Source organism: Aquila chrysaetos, chromosome 2 (assembly GCF_900496995.4).
Source record: "Aquila chrysaetos chrysaetos chromosome 2, bAquChr1.4, whole genome shotgun sequence".
Classification (NCBI taxonomy): domain Eukaryota; kingdom Metazoa; phylum Chordata; class Aves; order Accipitriformes; family Accipitridae; genus Aquila; species Aquila chrysaetos.
Genome location: NC_044005.1, coordinates 18,806,237 through 18,826,221, shown reverse-complemented (window position 1 = coordinate 18,826,221; position 19,985 = coordinate 18,806,237). Strand labels below are relative to the sequence as shown.

Genomic DNA, 19,985 nt, shown 5'->3' with positions numbered 1-19,985 from the left:
ACAAGGCACTTTCTTTAGTGCCTTAAGGAAATATTCATTTCCTCTCAGTGCTGCGATGTGTGTTGTTGACTTTATTCACCAGGACACTATCTGTATGTAAAAGTAATTATTGTAAGCATAACATCTGGAAAGATGACAAGCCCAGAAATGTATTGAAAATTAGCAAAGGGCTCTTTGTTGTAGGGCTGCCACTTCATTTTCAGAAACATTGTAATCAGGCTCTTCTGTAATGATACCTCTCTGAAATACTTGGCATGCTTGGCTTCCAAATATCTGGAAAAACAGAAAAATGGATGTGTAAATTAGGAAAAACAACTTAATGCAAAAACCTCATCTTTCTGTTTTACAGCAGGGTCAAGTGAACAGAATATAGACCAGTGTTGCTTTCTGTAATAAAGCAATATTCTTTCATTATTCTTGTGGGGGGTGCAACTAACAAAATACAACTTTTCTCAGCTATGTGTGTTGCTGCAGGAGCCTTCAGTCCCAGGGCTCACAGGAGTGGCCAGTACTGCTATTAAAACAACTGAGCTAAAATCTTGTAATGGGACTGTTTGTCTGTTTTTGCAGAACAGCTATGTATTGAATAATAGCCTTAATGAGGATGATAATTTTCTTTCTTGCAGATGTACTGGGGAGCTAAGCAACAATCATAAAACAATTTATCATGAACTAAAAGCATACCCCAATTTAACAAATCTATTACTAAATCATTTTAATGGTTATTTTAGAGTGGGTGGTCAGAAACAAAACAACAGAGCAGGACAAGAAGTAATTTCAAAATAAATTTAAAGAAAAAATTTCAAGCTGTATATTTTTTGTGCAATCATCTAAGCCAGGTGAAATGAATGAAGTCATCGATTTCCTGAGGAAATAAAGTCTCACTTTATTGAGGTTGCTGCTAAACTTACTAAATTCTTACAAAACTACCAAGTTACATCATAAGGGTAGACTTCTTTAACACTGGGTGCCACACAAGTTCCATGACCTAGCATAGTAGGAGCTGAAGAAAATGGCCTGGGGCAGAACTGAGGCCAGATATCCTTAAGGCTTTACATAAAAGTTTATAAATCTAGCAAACCCTGACACAAAAGAGAAGCCAATGTAAAGTGTGTCAAGTAGGCTGCTTTGGCCATGGTGGTTCAGAACTATTCCAGGCTAACTGCAAATGGCCAGTCAGCTTCTCTATTAACCCAGCAAAACCCCAAATTACGTGCAGTTGTTGTTCCCCAAATTCTCAAGCCTGGTTGCCATGTAAAGAATGCAAATGTCACTTCCACAAACCATCTAGCTGTAAAAACCAGTTCTGACTCATGACATGGTGTGAAAGCATCACCAGGAATAGAGCCAGGAATTTTAATCTGGCGCACATCCATTCAAACTGAGCAAAGATAAGGGAAAGGCAAGTCCTCCTCCACTAACGCTTTGGTTTTCCTGGAACTGAGCAAGCATAGCAATGCCAGTGGTAAGACACTGTGAATTCTCACGGTTAAGCGTTTGTTTAAGTAATTCAGGGCACTAGACAGGATCCCTGACCGGATACATATTCCCCAGCAGAGGCTGAGTGCATCTATTTATTCTCTATTTGTTCTCCAGGCAATTTTGTTTCTTTTATTCATGTTATTGAAAAGAGAAATGGGACTGAATCTCCTGTGTGTAGCAGCACTGAAGTCAGTCAGATTACACCCACATCAGATCAGAATTGAATCCATAATTTTCTCCTGTCAAACAGTCACCCACTCACCATGCATTTAGAATTACACACTGAGGAAATTACTGGCCTAGGCCATGCTGACTTGTTTGACTATGAACCAAGCTTAGCAACTTGGGTAGATAAAGAGTACAAATTAACTAGCAGGAGTCTTTTAATGATCTAAACTGTAACAAATTAAACAGGAGGATGTATAAATTACCATAGGATATTTACAGCCTTGTTAACAGAATTAAAGTGAGATGTGAGCTAAGTGTCATTTTCTGGATAGAACAGATAAAAGATAACTGTTTTAAAAATCTGTATAGCAGTATATGTAGCCAGAGGGAAAAAGAACTTTTCTGTAAAATCTGTAATAGATCCCCAGTGACATGTAAAGTTCTAGAATTAGAATTGACCCTAGGAGACTTCAGTAGTTTTATGTGTTAGAAGTTCCACAAGCTAAATGGGAATAAAAAGCCAAGCTTAGTCTTAGATTTCCTGGTGGGTTGATGGCATCTCAGAATTCACAAGGAAATCTCAAGTTAAGGAGCTGATTCATAACTTGAGCAAGACAATTTAGTACTAGAATACATAGTGAAGTAAATGAATAAAGACTTGGATTTGGACTCACCAAGTTGAATTAGACTAGGAAGCAGCCTCATAAATTACAAAAGTGTTATTAATTTTTAAATGTTTAATTTCATTTCATCTGGTGCACATTGGTCCAGAGGACAGATTTCAATGTAATTAAATTCACTGACAAAAACTCCCATTAGACAAATCCTAAATACCAATGTCTTTGCTGAAAGAAAATTCCTGGTGAAATTGATAGGAGTTTTCACTGATTATTACCTGCCCTTTATAATTTAGCTAAATAACTTCACTGGGAGATGTGTCTGATAATATTTTTCAATGTGATCAACTATTTTATTCAAAATGGCATATTTTATTAGATCTCATGCATATCTTTATCAGTTAATGATGGAAATCCTTACTAGCATAATTCTAAAACAATGTAAAGAAAACCCAAACAAAACCCACCACGCTGTTGGCTGTGATACTCTTGTTTAGCCTGATAAGCAAATTTGTTATCCTATTTGCAGGATACCTCATGAAACATATAAATATAAGTGCCCCATTTATTTATGACCCAATTATAAAATAATTCTCTTTTATGTATTGATATTTATGTGCACATTTACAATACTTTACGTTTTTAAAAAATGACAACGTCTACTTGTCTTCAGTAATGACAGTTCTCTGGTATTTCTCACCAGTTGATTTTGGAGAGCTGTATGAGGGAAGTCAGTATCTTCAGTTTCCTTTTATGGAGGGTAAGAGAGCATCTCAAGGTGGTACTGTATGCAGTTGGAGAGAGTTAATAAGTCTAGATTTCCTACGTACCAGTTTAAAGTTCTGCCCAAGTGACCACAGTGAGGCATGTGAAACAAGTTCGTCGTGTTCATAGGCTGGCTCTGTGCTTCTCTTTTCTGTGAAAGTATTTTCTGTTGCTGCACAAAAGGTATGGGTTATTTTCACTACAAAGATTTCCATCTTCCTTTTTAAAAAGAGAGGGGGGCGGGTTTTTTTGGTTGGTTGGTTTTGTTTGGTTTTTTTTTTTTAATTTTGGATTAATAGTAATACAGGTATTTGAAAGAGCAACAAACCTGGCTGTTAATTTTGGTTTTAAAATCAGCCATGCTTTTAAATCATTGTAGTTCTTTCATGGATTACATAGACCTTGGCAGGCTTAACTGTTAGGCTCTGGGTGTGCACACAGAACTTGGCTGAGAGTGACGAGACTAAGATAGATGAAAGGTACACTGGAAAATGAGCTGACATGCACAGTTGTAATCATCCTTCTGGGATCTTCTGGGATCATCTGCTGTGTTCAAAGAGGTGTAACTGGGCCTGGGATAGTGATGGGAAAGCTAAACTGGTTCTTTCCTTTCTTTGTCCTGCAGATGGAAAAATGAACAAAATTAAGTGGATTTTGACATGGCCGTTGATATTTGTGCTCTTTTGCACCATTCCAAACTGCAGTAAACCACGCTGGGAGAGGTGCTTTATGGTGACATTCGTCTTATCCACTCTCTGGATTGCCTTGTTCTCCTACTTCATGGTGTGGATGGTAAGTGCATGTAGCAGGACTTCCATACTGAGTGAAATGTGCCTCTCAACATAGATAATAGGTATTTCGTGTATTTTTTAAAGGCATGTAATTGTAGTGCAGTCTTTTCAGCTCATATTCTAATTATTACAATTCTAGCTTTCTGCTGCTCTTTTCTGCACAAGTAATTGGGCCTTTACTGTATAGGGCCCAATACAATACAGAAAGGTGCCAGCTTGATTTTCAAGAGAATGTGGACCTCCACATCCTACTAGTAAAAGGGAGTTTAAATGAAAACGTTTAACTCTCAGGAGCTGAGACACCTTTAGAAATTTGGCTACAGGGTCTGATACTGAAACACGCATAAAAGGCAGATGGATGACTCAGAAGTGGCGTAAAACACCTCAAGTAGACCGGAATAATGCAAGAAAATCCTTCTTAGTGAAGAGTATTATGATTGCTGGTATGTTTCCATTTGCCTTAGATCTGTGAGAAGCAGTGTTATCAGGTGTAGATCTGTAAATTGTTGTCAATTCAGGAGCATGCTTATTTGAAGATTTGAATACATTCCTATTTTTTCTTTCTTACCCTCTTTCAGTTTCTCAAGTTTATGTTTTCAGTCAAAGCAGCAGCATGAATAGGAAAGCTCCTCAAATACTTTGTGGTGGAAAAATTAGCCATACATTTGAAGTATAGAAAGTTACCTTTTTCTACATTTAAAAATGGAAAACCAAAAAGTTGTATATACCTATTACCAGAAGATTGATAGGATATGCTGCTGAAGAATTTATATGTCTGTTTTTCCTTTTAAAGGAAAATATAGTGAAGAAACCTTCAGCTGTTTTCATATTGGAATTTATAGTCTCACGTATATACAGTCATAGTCATATATATGTATATATACACACACACATACACTCTTCTAGTCATGCATATGGAAGAGTTTTTGTTCATGAGCTTCTTACCTGCAAAATCTTTTTTGTATGGAGAACATCCCTACCTTCCTCAAATGTGTCAGGCATTGGCATTTGCAAAATGCTTTATATTTATGTTTCTTCTCATGGAAGATTGTGTTTTCCATATACTTTTTGCAACTTTCTATATAAGTTTTGTATTGTAAAGTAATCCTCTTTTCTCTTAACGTAGACTGTTAGAGAAACTCATATGCCAGCCATTCATTCTGCCTGGCATAATGGTGCCAAAGCCACACATTCATTTCATACCATATGTCCTTTGCAAGGCCACGCTCTGTACCTTGTTGCCATTTGTAGATATCCCCTTCACAAAGGAGAGATGTGCTCATGAAGGCTGCAACACAGCTTGTTTTAAGAGGCAGCCAGATCTGAATACCCTGTTACCACTTGCAGCAGGAGAATCATGCCCACTCCTATTTCTGAGTCACAGCTTGCCCCTCAGAATAAGGTTTGTGAGTGGGTTCCTAAAATACACCTTTTCTTTGGTGAAGGGGCCAGTTTTTCTCATGTAAGAGACTGGCAAACTATTTCAAGAAAACAACACAGAGCCTTAAAGACTTCCACCCTTAGCAGTCTCAGCACGGAAGCAGCTGCCTGTCCCTGATTCGGTCTTCTCACTCTCACAAGGCTATTTCCTTTTCAGTTGCCTGTTCAGCCTTTTCTCTTGATACTTTTTCAGCCTTCTTTGGATGTTCCAGCTAAATACACTTCCCTGTCCTTTCCAAGAGCTCTGCTACAAGCTTCAGCCATTGCCTAAGCTCTTTTAAAGCTGCATCTGGACTCTCAGGGGACAACATAACCAGACTTGTTCACTTTGGGATTATATCAGAAGTCATGCAAGAAACTGGTTCCTTCTTCATGTGTTGGGATAAAATAAGTTCTTTATATCTCTGCTCCTATATCACAATATGAATTGGTTGCAGTCCTTCTGAGAGTAGAACTAGTGAGAATCTTGCCATTCTAGGAAATGAAAAAAAAAAACAAAAAACCCACAGGTTGGATTATATTCGTGCTCCTCCTTAAAAGATCAGTACGTCCTGTTAGAAGTACAGAAAATGGAGCTTTTTGTTTGCTCATAAAATGTTGAATAATATGACCGAAAGTACTTTTCCTTTTACAGGGTTGGTTTTAGGCTGGTTATTCCACAATTATTTAACTTGCAGAAATGGATAAATATCCTGAGTCTAATCCTGTTAGAGTCCACACCAGAAATCAAAGTTAAGAGTATGCCACAACTGTACTGGAATGAGGAGACTTCCCAAATATGATAGGTTAATCTATTTTCCTCACTGTTCAGGTGACTGTGATTGGATACACCCTTGGGATACCAGATGTTATCATGGGCATTACTTTCCTAGCTGCAGGAACGAGTGTCCCAGACTGCATGGCCAGCTTAATAGTAGCAAGACAAGGTACTGTGTCTGCTGAAGCATAACTGCATTCTTACATACATGCTCTGTGAGTTGCTTCCTCCATACATGCAAATTCTCAGTGCAATTTTATTCTTTTTTTTCTTTTATTTTTACTGTTTCAGGGCCTTGTTAAAAGCCAAAACACTGCGCTAATTATTGTGAACCAAATAAATAATCTCTGTCCTGTTATCTTTTTCTTAATGGGACTTGGCACGCCCTAGCATTCTAGAAGGTCATTCAACACTCAGAAATCCCATGCATGGTATGTATCAGTCAGGGTAAAAAGATAAAAGTAGTAGACAAAACTGGAATATCAGCTATCAAAAACTACATTGAAGAATATATGCTGACCCGCACTTGTCCCTGTAAAACTTGTACTGTTTTCTAGAAGACCTCTCGAACCCAGGGAAGTGAAGTGGTTTAAGAGAATCTGGCAGAAGTGATGTTGCTCCAGGCATACTTCTCATCCAATGCAGACCTCTTTCCCATTGGGACATATGAATAGCTGCACTGGAAAGGGTTTTAGATAAATGTCAGCTATGTCCTCATCAGTTTTCTAATTGAAATTGCTAAAGGCTTTCTCACATATCTTTAAGTTTTGATTGAGGTTCTTTACATTTCTTTTGTTACTTGAGAGGTACCTGTAGCCACATCCCTTCCTGTTGTTGAAAAACATTAAACCTGACAGTGTGATCTCCTATACTGCAGTAGAATAAGAAAAGGTCCTAACTGTATTCTTTTCCACTGTTCCAATTCCCATAGTCTTTTTTTTTCCAGATAATGAGATCTCCAGCACACATCATTGGGCAAACAACAAGGGTTCTGAAGTGATAAATTAAGTACTCAAAAGCCCCACCTTTGTAGTTTGAGATAGGAGTAGTGCTGTTAAATGTTAGTTGATCGAAAAGAATTATATATTTAAAATATTTCATTTTCCAGGTTGTATTATTTGTTGTGTGCTGGAAATTGTCACAAAAAGTAGTACAAAAAAGTATTCAGGATTCTTATGGAAACACCTTCCCACTAAATTAGTTTTCCATATGTAGTATTAAAGTGAACAGATTTCTGCAAGAACAGAAGGAAAACTTGTTACATTTTTAAATGAACAGACTGCTTCTTTAGATTAGTTCTTCTTTAGTATTAGGCAAAACTACTGTAGGGGTTGTTTCCTCTGGAAGTGAAGGTAAGCACTAGCTTGGCAAAAAGCAGCCCCATTCTCTCGAAGACAATACAGGGACTTTGCACTAACTTGGATTCCAGATGTTTACTGACAGATTGCAGACAAGTGTCTAAAAAGTAGAGATGGTCACTACCATAATATGGATCCAAAGCATAACCTTTCTCTCAGTGGCTTCCTGAAAGGAGATACTGTACTTATGATGTGGTAGTGTCTGTCTCCACTCTGTGTACTCAAAGTATTTGTGGGACATGTCCCATTTACGTCACAGTTCCTCTTCCTTTCCAATATTCACTTTGTGGAAGTGATTCAATAGTTAGGCCAATGCCTAAGGGAAATTAGCAGAGGCAGAGAAGTATTCTGCCTTCCTCACATCCATTGACACTGGTGCAGAATGAGATGCCAACCAGTGATGAGCATTAGGAGTAGATTTCAAGTAATGCCTTGGGACTTTACCACTATTCACTCTTTTTTCCTCCCCTGTAGCATTTTTATTGTTCCTGAAGTGAAATCATTGCTGATTAAGCCCCACAGAAGTGCTTAAAATTTTTGACTACCATCTATCTGGTTGGGTTCTTTTCAGAATCACTTTTCTTCATTCACATGAGATAAGGGCCACATGTCCACATGCTAAATCCAGTACATAATCTCCAGGTTACCTGTGGCTGCAGGCTACCTAGAACAAGACTTGTTTTTTTAATTGGCATGGAACTCAGATGCTGAATGGATACCACACACCCAGTAAAGGCTCTCCAAGACACAAGGAAGATGTAGTTGGAGTGACCAGTTTTTGCACGCTTTTTTTAGAAGTCATGCAAAGATTATAGAAATTGTCTCCCTAGCTCAGATACTCTGGCCAGTCCAAGAGGGCTTGGATCAATGCAGATCATTCCCCTTTAGTTTCCTCTAGTACACAGAGTAATGGTCCTATACTTTGTTTTTACCCAAGAGTTGTTGTTTTTTTCTCTGCAGGCCTCGGTGACATGGCAGTATCCAACACAATAGGGAGCAATGTCTTTGACATTCTGGTGGGCCTTGGTGTTCCATGGGGTTTGCAGACCATGGCGATTGATTATGGATCAATTGTATGTATACTTGGCAAATCTTTAATAAGTTCTTTTTGTCTATTTAAAAAAAAAATCATAAAAAGAAAGCATGCAAATAAAATTAAAAAAAAAAAAAAAAACAACAACCTGCTGAGCATGTTATTGGTTGCTAAATAAGGTGTTATTTCTTTGCCAAGGAACCAGGAGTTAAGGAAGCAATTCTTCTTCCACAAGCCACAGTTAATTCCCAATTTGTCAACTGGAGTACATTATACTGTATAGCAGAAAAATAGCGCCATGGATAGCTGTTCGTGGCTCACTCATTTTCTCACTACACAGCTTCAGGCACACCTGGCTGTTTCCCTGAACCCTAGTATTTTTGTCTGTAAGATGAGAATAACAGCTTATCTCTCTCTCCTGAGGATCTTTTAACATAAAATCCATTATAAATACTGATTTTTTTTTTTTTATGGAGGTGGAATTACTTATACATTTGTTTTGATTCCTTAATCTTCCTGTTCTTCATTATGATAAATCTGTCATGGATTTGTGTAGTTTAAAATATGTAAGTCAGTCACTATTCAAAACAGAAGGTGTACCATAAATCAGTAAATTGATTTCTGATCTCCAAAGCACAGTTATATGCTGAGCATTTTAAAGATCTCTTCTCTGTCTAATTCCCACAGGTTAAGATAAACAGCAAAGGACTGGTCTATTCAGTTGCACTTTTGCTAGGATCAGTGGCACTTACTGTAAGTATTTGAGTATCTCCAAGTATTCCAATTGCAATATACTTATTAGGTATTTACATGTTACAGAAGGGTAAAATGGAAATAGTTATTATCCCCAAAGCATTGATTCTTGTAAAGTATCATTCTCCTAGCAATACCATGAGTTGAAGAGCTACCATTGTCCTCAGTGAGGACTGACGTCTGACATTTGGTGCAAGAGATGCTGGATACGTGTAGGTCCCACTGATTTCAGTGGCAGTGTTGAAATTGTGGGATCCAATAATACTTCTGTGCTCCTGTGTCCTGCTGCATACCCCAGGCCTGTCTCTGCTTTATTTTGGGACAAGACCCAGGTATGCTTTATCACCCTTTGCCCTTGTCTCCGATTTCCAAAACCAGTCTGGACTAACCAAGTGCTATAGCCAAAACCCTTAATGAAGACTAGTCGGTGAGGACCGTGAACCTCAGGACTTTGAATAGGCATGCTAACTGTCACTCAGCATAAGACACTTACCCTTGTAACACATGATTTGTTAAGGTGAAACAATAATTCTGTTTCAAAAGTCAATTTTGCTGGTACTTAAGGTCTGATCCTGCTGACTCCCAGGGAACCCTCTGTGGGAAGAATCAAATCCCAAAGGTATAAAAATATCCACTTATACTAACGTCTTTCACTGAATGCCTGTGGAGGCTCTGTGGAGAAGGGGACCATCACTGGAGATTTCACACTGTTGCATGAATAGGTCTTACAAAACTCCACATCACCTGTGCATGACTTAAGTGATAGAATGACCAGGGCTGTTCACTCTGCCACTAACTTCCTAATGCATCTGATATATAAGCTGTGGGAGCCTGTTCTGTTCTTTTCTTATCCCCCATTCTGCCATACTGCACATTGCCTGTGAAACAACAAAGATGTGTAGACATTTGTATCTGATGTTGCTGTGTGCATATTGGTAATCGTGGTAATCAGCACTCTGGAAAAAAAAGGAGGATTATGCAGATATGTTACTATACTAGCTGTTCATGCTTTTCTGAAAAGAGTCTTTCCATAGCAGAAGCCATATGACCTGAGTTTGAAGCATCTATTATTGTCTCATTTGTTCTGCTGGATACCCTGATCCGCACAGACTCTCCCAGCAAAACTTAGTGGAGTTTTGAGCAAAACAAATAATAATTCAGAGGCACTCAACACCATTGAAAACCGATGCCTTCGTGCGGACTTCATTGCTTTGCTACCTGTAACTTGTAACTCCCCTTAGTTCTGGAGCTGAGCAAAACATCAAAGAAAGCACCTCTTCTGAAGCTGTTGAAAGAATGAACATTAGGTGCTGGTGTACTACTGGGACATAAAGGATCTGTAGGGGAGCACTTGAGGGAGACGCATTCATGTAGTTCAGTGCATGCCTTTAGTTCTTACTGAATCAGTGAAAGACTGCTGCCTGACTAGAACATGCCCCATGTACTGAAAATGCACCACAGACTGAAACTGAGCACCTAGGGGCCTGTTTCTCAGTTACGTAAAGAACTTGTGAAGGGACCTTAAAATGGGTTCATTTAATATTTTGTAAGAGGATCGTAGGACAACTGAGAGTCAGGGCAGAGTTTGAGTTCTTAGTTTGAGCTTTTACATTCCTTTTCTTGATCAGAAAAGCGTATGTTGCTTTTTTGATCTATAAAATACTGAGAATATATTTTTATCTTCGTTCAGGATGTCTAATTCAAAAGACTCTAATTTTTAGTTTATAATGGTTGCTTCCAAAAGTCTCCTTTGGCGCTCAATTAACTAACACTTTGTTTGCTTGCAGGTGTTTGGAATCCATGTAAATAAGTGGAAACTTGACAGGAAATTAGGCATCTACGTCTTGTTTCTTTATGCTGTTTTCCTGTGTTTCTCTATATTGATAGAGTTTAATGTCTTCACCTTTGTCAACTTCCCTATGTGCCGAGAAGAAATTTAAACCACAAGGAGAGAGACTGAAATTCTTCTGATTACATGTGCTGTAAATGACAGGAGGCATTTCACATTTCTACCTTCTTTCCATAAGTAATTTGAGTGTCATTCCTGCTTCATCAGCTAACAAGCACTTTTACCTGTGTGGAAGGAAAGCATACCTTTCTTTTAACATGCTAGCTCGAGGCAACCAAAGCATTTTCCTCCTCTTTGGATATTGCTGCTCAGTCATAAAGATGTGTGGATCTTATGCAGAACTCTAAAATGACCCATTTATGGGACATTCTGTTGTGGTTTTCATTCTCCTTTTGCAGACAATCAACCACCACCACCAAGGTTAGCAAGAGGATGGGAGAAAAACCTTTATTGTTCTTTTGGTTTTGACATTTATTTTCCATGGAAGAATAAGAGGCAAGTTCAGAACTTTTCTTGGCTCAGTCAAAATATCTCAACTACAGGACCAGAAAGTCCAAGGCACATATCATGGCATGCACTGTTGAGGACATCATTTCCCCCTTCAAGTGCTCTGCTTATAGAGGAACTGCACTGACAGCTTTTGATGGCAGTGTTGAATACTTATCACTCTTTTCAATGAACATGAACAATGTGGCAGAGAAAGAAGAGGAAATGGTTCTATGCTGTATCACTTGTGATGATGCGTACTAAAAGTCAGAGTATCTGCATACTGAAGAACAGAATTACATGCAGAAATTCATACTTGAATAATATGTTCTACCATTAATGAGGAATGTTGTATACATAAATACAAACTAACATTTGTGGAATATTATACCACAAGAAAAACTTTGCATTGGCCTTTGTAAGCCCATTGTGTAAATTTAGAAGAAACTAAACAAATAAAATATAACTGGGTGCTCAGTAACTATCAATTATTGTTATCAGCTAAGAGTAGTATCTGAACATAATCCAGACTTTTTGACAACAAAACCCACCCTGATTATGATTTGATTTGATTGGTGGGAGGAAGAAGCTTATTTCATCAGTCAAGAAGCTGGTGTATTCTTCTCCATTTTTTATTTATTCCCAGAAGTTTAATGAAGATGAGTGTCTGACACTGAGCAATGCAGATAAGAAACACCTAGACAAAAGCAAGTCTGTCAAGAGAATATGGTCCTTGATTTGATTGCATGCAAGTTTTGAAGCATGATATACTTCTTTTTAACCCCCAGTAGAAGCCAAGTCCTTTCCACCAGCATAAATACAGGGATATAAGGAATTACTCTGGATGTAATTGACAGCAAGATCTGGCCCAGAGTATTAAAAATAATGGGTAACATTCCACATTGTAGTAGTCATACAATTGCAAATCACTGAGTGTATTTTGAATTGCTACTAAACTTTAAAAATATTTTAAAGCTGTATGTGAATGATCACATAAAGTTTCTAAAGAAGCACAGTTAACTTTATACATAGATTTTTTTAATTTTTTAATGTTTGTAAACCAAAACAAATTATTAACTAATAGTTGATGCATTTTTAAATATAGTAACATTTTGCACTTAAGACTATATATAAAAAATCCCATTATTGTGTCAATGAGAACATACTATAAAACCTTAGTGAATAAGCACTTAGAAAGTTCCTTATTTTGACATATATGACAAATAATTTTGTTTAGCCAGCTCACATGCAGAATACTGTTTACAGCAGGCAATGTGTTTACAATTAAGGCTATTTTTCAAATTATTTTGGTACAAATTAAGGAGTGTATTCTGCTGTTGATTTTTTTTAGGAATTGGATCCTTTCAATGTAATCCTAAGGAAAAAAGAGCAACATATTTGTTATTTGCTTTACACTTGGTTACAAATGTCAGTATTAGTATCCATTTAGGTTTTTCATCTTAATTAAGTAGTTATGTAGTTAAACTAGCCAGTCCTAAAGACGGCAACAAATACAACATTATTAAAATGGTTTATTGAATGGGCAAGCATGACAGTAAACACATTTGATCTCAAGTATGCCAGTGACCCCATTTCCAGACATTCAAGACATTTTTGCTGCAGTGTAAAGCTGAGGAGATGGAATTCATGTTCATTTTTATGAGTCTTCTGTTACAGAAAGGCTGTGAAGATGCAGCATACTGCTGCACCACTGTAGGAGCATCCCTCTAGTCTTAACTCTCTTCCCTGCTATCTTCCAGGAGGACAGTTTGCTGCTGAAAATCTTGTGATGGCTTAGATATGAGGCTGAAAGGAGCAGAGAGAGAGACTGAGTAAATGGTTTTTTTCCTATGTTCTGCTGTTAGGTGGGCTTGGAGAACTACCTGTCTCCAAGCAAATGTTTGCTCTTCTCTGCACAGTTCAGGCAGCTCAGGTGTCTTTACACTCCAGAAGAGTAGTTCCAAAATCTAGTTTTGAATGCCTATTGATTAGCTGAGTTGACAGTGATGAGGACATCAATGTTTACAGTGCCAGACCTAGCAAATTGTACTGTACCTTCGTATTTCTGAGCCAGGCAACTTCAGAAGACTAGGGCCACCAATTTGGTCTGTAGCAGCTGATCCCCAGCCCAAATATGCATGAAATTGTGTTTGCTAATGCCATAAATCCTTCAGACATAATTTAGAATTATTCTGCCTAAATTGAATATCACCTGCTCCAGAAAACTAGAGTGTTCTATTGTAGCAAGAGATAGCCTCAGAAGGTAATACTGACCATAAATCGCATGGCTTGTCCTGTCATCTATAGCCCTCCCTAAAACATAGACCCACTTCAGGACAATTTATATTGAATTCCAATGCTGCATTTCATGACGTGGTCTCATATGCATCTTCTGCTATGAGACAGGTATCATGCCATGCTTATCATTATAAATAACATTAGTAGGATTCTTCTCTGACACCACTGCATGACCAGGGATGTATTGTTTGCCAAAGAATTATTAGATGCTGTATCAGGGCCTTCATGACACATAATCATATGAAGTAGTTTAATGAGTCCCTATGTAGTTGTTATCCATATGCTAAAATAAATAAAGATGACAGTTACAGACCAAGCCATGCAGATAAACTGAATGGCCTGAGAAAGACCTGATTGACAAATTGCTGTATATCAGATAAACCCACATCAGAATGTATCAGTAATTCAGGAGGCTATTGCCAAGTAATAGCAGACTAGTGCCTTTCACATGTATACAAAAAAAAATAATTTTGCTCATGTGGTCAGGAAACCACTACAAATTTTGCTATTTTCCAATCAAGAGGAGGAGTGATTTGTGCTTGGCTCTCTGCAATTAGTACAGTTCTGTATTGCATCTGTTCAGATTGTGTCTGTAAAATTTTGTAGCCATTTTGTTGTACTAACCATTGCAAAAGTTAGCTGGCTGAGTTTGGAATGCATGTCACAATGTTGTGTAAGTTAATGTTCAGCTCAAGAGTGAAAAGAAAGCTAGTGGATGTAAGAGGGAAAACTGTTACTGTGATATGAAAATTGCCAGCATACTAACACTGAAAAGTAATACAACTCAGAAAAAGATATCCCATATCCAGCAAAGCTTGACTTCAGTAGGATTGTTTCCATGCTTAAAGTTAAGCATATATCCAAGTGCCTTGCTGGATTGTGCCCTAAGGTGACAGCAGAGCATGGTTTCTGGGTTTTCTATCATATTCAGATCTTTTAATATTTTATTGGGTTTGTAGTCTAAAGATTTTATTTCTTCCTCAAATTGAAACGTTTGGCCAGAATCTGTGGACTTCTGCTCTGCTGATACCACTTTGGATTTCCAGTCTTGTAAATAAGAGAACTGGTTCCTTGTCTCAGACTTCAAAACTGTGCATCTGCCCTGGTGTACAAGCAGGATCAAAACTGGATTACAGCTGGCCAAGGAGAGCTTTTAGCAGCTCTTTTCCACTGCAGTTCCACTGGAGTAGCACAGTCCCACACAGACCCACAGGGTACAATCCTGTCTGTATTGAGCAAGTGAGAGTGTTTCCATTGAGTTCAGCAGTGTCTGATTCTATTTATATACCCTAACAATTGTACTGAATTATAAAGTTGTGTGATGGAAGTCCAGCTCCTGGTACTCTGAATCCTAGTGATTCATGGAAAGTATTGCCCAAGTAAAGATTTCAGGATCTACATGTCTAAATCTAAAAAGCTACAGTTATGGTTATCTTAATGACTATTTGATGATCTAAGGGCTGCTCTCTGGGCTAAAATCTAGCCTAGAAGAACACCTTCAGTCTTCCCAACAGGTACAGTGTAGTCAACCATCTTTCTCCTGGCTCAGTCATTGGCGTGCCAATTTTATTTTCTTTTTATATGCTTGCTGCAGCTGCAACAAACATATAATTAGTTTTTGGGTTTAGATTATATTTGTAAACATTCTGTCAACATGTAAACAAATGGAAAAGGTCTTTACTAGTCTAATACTTAGCAATTATAGAGAAGATTCTATTCTGTCCTTGATTTCCTTTGTGACTGTGCTTTAATTACACACACTTGTTTTATTATGTGTTTGCTTTAGTTGCACAAATCCCTCATGAGTTTTGTTGTCTTCCTTTCTTGGATTTCTTGCAATTGTAATGCCATTTATTTGCGTCCTACAGTTAGAAGTTTTTGGTAGAGTGCTTTAAGCTGTGTAAATACTGCCTGATTATTCATGCCAAGGAGAAATCAGACCTAATGTAATATGAAACAGACACTAAAATAACACTGATAGCCAGGTGAAACCAAAGAATCTTCCTAATTGAAATGCATCACCTTTGGGCATAATGTTCTGTCATTGCAAGCCTCAGATCCCTCTGTTATTTGTGTTTAAGCACTCAGAAGAAAATCTCTGCAGCTCATGCATTTACTGCACAATTTCCTTTCTATTTCTTTGAGTCTGAACTCCAGATTTTTCATTTTGTTGGGTGATGAGATCTATATGATGGTTACACAGGTAAATTATAGCATTTAGTTCCAGCAATTCTGTACCAAACCCTTTATTATTCCCTTGAACTATTTTGAAAACTGTATATGCAAGTGATCAATGTTCTGCTGAAGAGAAGAATGTCGTTCAACTGACATGTGCATTCCAGTTTCTGACCTACTGTGTACATGTTTTAAAACCTCCTTTTGAATAACTTGAGCATACACTTTTCTCACATTTTCCCCTGTGTGAGGTACTGATATTTTCTCCCCAGAGAAAGCTGTGAAATCCTATACATCCCTGTCCTGAAATGTGAGATACATGTAGCTCCCTCTCCACAGGCTGAGATGTGTATCGATTGTGGCAATTTGTACATCACATTGTTCTGCTTGCTACCATACTTCTGACATACAGTGCACTGTCTGACAGAAATGATTATGGGAAACTAATGCTATTTAGATATTTTCTTACAAGAATTACCAGTTTGAATTTAATTCTATTTATTTTTCTTTTTTACTTGCACAAAGAATGTAAGCGATCATTGCCATCTTATCACTAAGATGATCTTGGTAAGCTTGAAAGACAAATAGAAAGGTTGATTTATAGCAATAGGGAATTGTGACAAAATCTGAAGGTATCAGAATATATCAACACCAGACAGGTATAATCTCTAGAAAGACTAATACCAACTGAGATGCTTCCTTTCAGAGGGTTTTTACAGCAAGATTATGGCCTGCATTCATACACCAGTTGTGTATGCAAAGAACACTTGTAAATCTGCTTCCCCAGCAGCATCTGTGTTTCAAATGGCTGAAACTCTGCAGCAAAGTTATGACCAAATTCTTGCCTTCACATTCTTGGGAGTGGTGCCAGTGCTCATTAATGTCCTGGTAGTCGGCACAAATTTCTATCAGTGGAACTGAGAGTAGAATTTGGCTCCTGCTATCTCCTCCATTGCAAGAAAGTATTTGAAATCATTTATAATCACTGAAATAACTTCTGAACCTTTTAAAATTCCCTGTGTTTCATACTTGCAGGCATTTGCAGTGCACCCTTAGGAGGTGCAATACCTCTTTAAATATTATTAAAACTTTCTAGAACTGCTTACTTTGAAAACAGAAAGGGATGAGTTTGTAAACTGTAAATAACAGAAATCTATTTATCATGTTATTTATTTTTTCAATGACTGTGACCTTATGCACTGTGAATGCTCTGTGATATGGGGTCCTTTGTACAGATAAATATGTCATGAAATCCAAATGGATTTAATGTGATAATTTGTTACAAAATGTTGGCATGATATTTAATTATTTTTGTTGTGAAAATTTAAAAAAATAGTTAATTCAGCATTTATAAAAGATTATAGCAGCCAGTATTGTAATGCACTATATAAAAATATGTACACTATCAATAAATTATATAAACAACTAGAGTGTTTGCTGTTTTTTTCTCAGATGATGAGAACATGTGAAATATTCTCATATTTATTGTTGAAAATCTAAATTTTCAGGACCCAACCAGAAGATGTGCCTGCACTTTCTTGGTGAAATCTGGACCCTGGTGAACTGAATGACAGAAGGCTCACATTTTCATCTATTCCAGGGAGCATCACCTGGATCAAGCCATTATTTGGGGTGAGTTAAGTGTACCAGTTTGATTCGCAGCAATTCTGAAACACACTATTTGCTCTTTTGGGACTACAAATATGTGGTTTGCTGAGAACACAGTTTGCTGTACTGAAGCACTGATCCAGAAGCAATTATGGCAGTCTCAGAAACACCCTGATCAACACTATTTTGGCTGCTTCATCCCATGGTATAGTGGTATCCAGCAGGTTCACACTGAGTACTGGATGCTGACTAGAGGGGATGGAAGCAACTTCCAAAAGCTGCACAGTACTACTTTCCTTTCCCCGTTACCTAAGCTCTGGAGATACTGTGAAGAGGAGGAATAATCCCTCTTACCCTTGATCGCCCATTTCCAACATCCCTGTAGTCCACCTCAGGGTCTATGATGACTTCGGCTATACATACATAGTCTCCAGTACAGTCTATTCTGGGCTGACGAAAAGCTTTTAAATGCAGTTCTTGGAAAAAGAGGAGCTAAAAGTTAACTTTGTCTCATGTGCTGGTATATTAACAATTTCATTAGACAAGAGTCTTCTCATGAATACTCCTAGCCAGTTTACTACCAGGAGATACAAGTTAAAACAAAGCTTGACCTTCTTTTTCTTAACCACAATGCATGCTTCTGGAATCCCTGTTGCTGTATAAACCTGTTATTAGCCACTGTGGGTTTTGTGCATCTACAGATGAGTCCTAGTGAAGTGGAGAAAAGGGATATCCTGCATTCTTTGACTTCTGTGTAAGGGTTCGTTCTTTGATGTATGCTAGGCTAACTTTTTCTAAGCTGGGGAAAGGAAAAGATTCCTTCTTACAGACAGAATTAACTTCTAAAAATCAAAATCTGAATGTGGAAAGTATCTCTTCTTTTAATCCTCCATAGGTTTGACATGATGACCCATTGTGATCTGTTATGTAATAGGCTCTATAAAAGGCATATAATCTATGGATTAGTGACACAATAGGCATGACAATTCCTATGGGCTCTTATCATATGTCATATTGATGCAGCTGCTTTCTACTGTGTGGAAAGCAAAACTCTCATATAATCTGTGCATATGCTGAAAGCACTTCATTATAGCCAAAGTGCTCATTGTACTTAAGAGCTTCCCCCATAAGCCATTTTTAAACCTTTCCAACTCAGCTGCATAAAAATACAAAAAAGGGCTGCAACATGCTGTGGCTTAAGATGGAAAGGGTGAATTAGTCCTAGAAAAGACAAGAATTCCCCCATCTGACTTGGATCTATCACAGAGAAGTGGCATTTTGCAGTTACTGGATATTATTTTGTTAATTAACTTTTGTATAATTGTTTACTTCCAAAGCCTGATACTAGAACACAGTGTCACATTCCAAACCTCTAAAATCTCTGGCTTAAAAAAACACCCAGCAAAGCTCAGACAAAATTTCTTATGTTAAAGTTTGTGTTCATTTTCATATTTTAAATATATTACAGAAATACTTAACTATGTTGCAGAAATCACTAAACATTTTGGAGAAAAATATGAGATTTTTTCATGAAGTTTGGTCAACATCTTTAACAAAATGAATTTCAAAACTTCAAATTCCTGAAACTCTACATTTTTTAAATTACAAATATTGTGAAAGATTTCACCAAAAAAACCCAAAAAATAAGCATCTCTCAAATCATGTGAAAGTGAAGTAGCACCACAATACTGGATTTTTGTATTCTGTAATTTTGCCATTTTTTTCCTGGGCCTTTTTGATAGTTCTAGTCTTTTTGTTTCTTCTTCCCTAACAACATCTTTGGAAATGCCTAACACTCTCTGAAAACTGATGTTCTGTATTTGCAAAACCTTAGGTCTTTGCCTAGGATGGCTGCATATTTGTGTTAACACAGATTTCCCCCATCTGGGCAGGTCCATGCAGAGCAGCACACCTTTACAGTTTTTTGTCTCGCCAAACTTATTTTCCAGAAAAGCAAGGGCAAACTCTGAGTGGGCCTGGTCCCTCTTGAATTGCAGTGGAGGGAAACGAAAACCTGGGGTAGAGTTGAATTTGTGTGATGCATCTAGGAGATTGTTCATATGCCAATACCCAAGGTGCATTTCACAGATGCCCAGCTGGTGAACAAATATAGAGCATATTTTTTTCTTGGACCTCTGTGCCCAGAACCAACAGAAGGATTCAGAGCTGAGATCTGACAAGCCTGCAGTGAGGGATGAGTGAATCTCAGCAAACCAGTTTGCCTAAGAGGGCTAAATTCTTCACTGAGTGAGTTTATCATCATCTGAAAATGACTACATGAATTGGAGCAAAGAGCTCCTTAATTTAGTAGAAAAGAGTGTTATGAGATACAGTAGCTGAAATTTAAAACTAGACAAGTCAAGGCAAAAAATCAGGTGTGAATTTAAATAACATCAACAATTAAG

The 19,985-nt window shown here is 37.7% G+C and overlaps 1 protein-coding gene across 2 annotated transcripts in view; it reads left to right on the top strand.

Annotated features, from left to right (window-relative positions):
- The window catches only part of SLC24A4 (solute carrier family 24 member 4), a 98,421-nt gene extending 81,023 nt beyond the window's left edge, over positions 1 to 17,398 (top strand). For both annotated transcript variants that reach the window (XM_030042365.2, XM_030042375.2), the window contains exons 13-17: positions 3,658 to 3,824; positions 6,075 to 6,189; positions 8,339 to 8,451; positions 9,099 to 9,164; positions 10,952 to 17,398. In XM_030042365.2, coding sequence (XP_029898225.1) covers positions 3,658 to 3,824; positions 6,075 to 6,189; positions 8,339 to 8,451; positions 9,099 to 9,164; positions 10,952 to 11,104 — 614 coding nt within the window. In that variant the 3' untranslated portion in view covers positions 11,105 to 17,398. The remainder of the gene's footprint in view (positions 1 to 3,657; positions 3,825 to 6,074; positions 6,190 to 8,338; positions 8,452 to 9,098; positions 9,165 to 10,951) is intronic.
- The last annotated feature ends 2,587 nt before the right edge of the window (positions 17,399 to 19,985 follow it).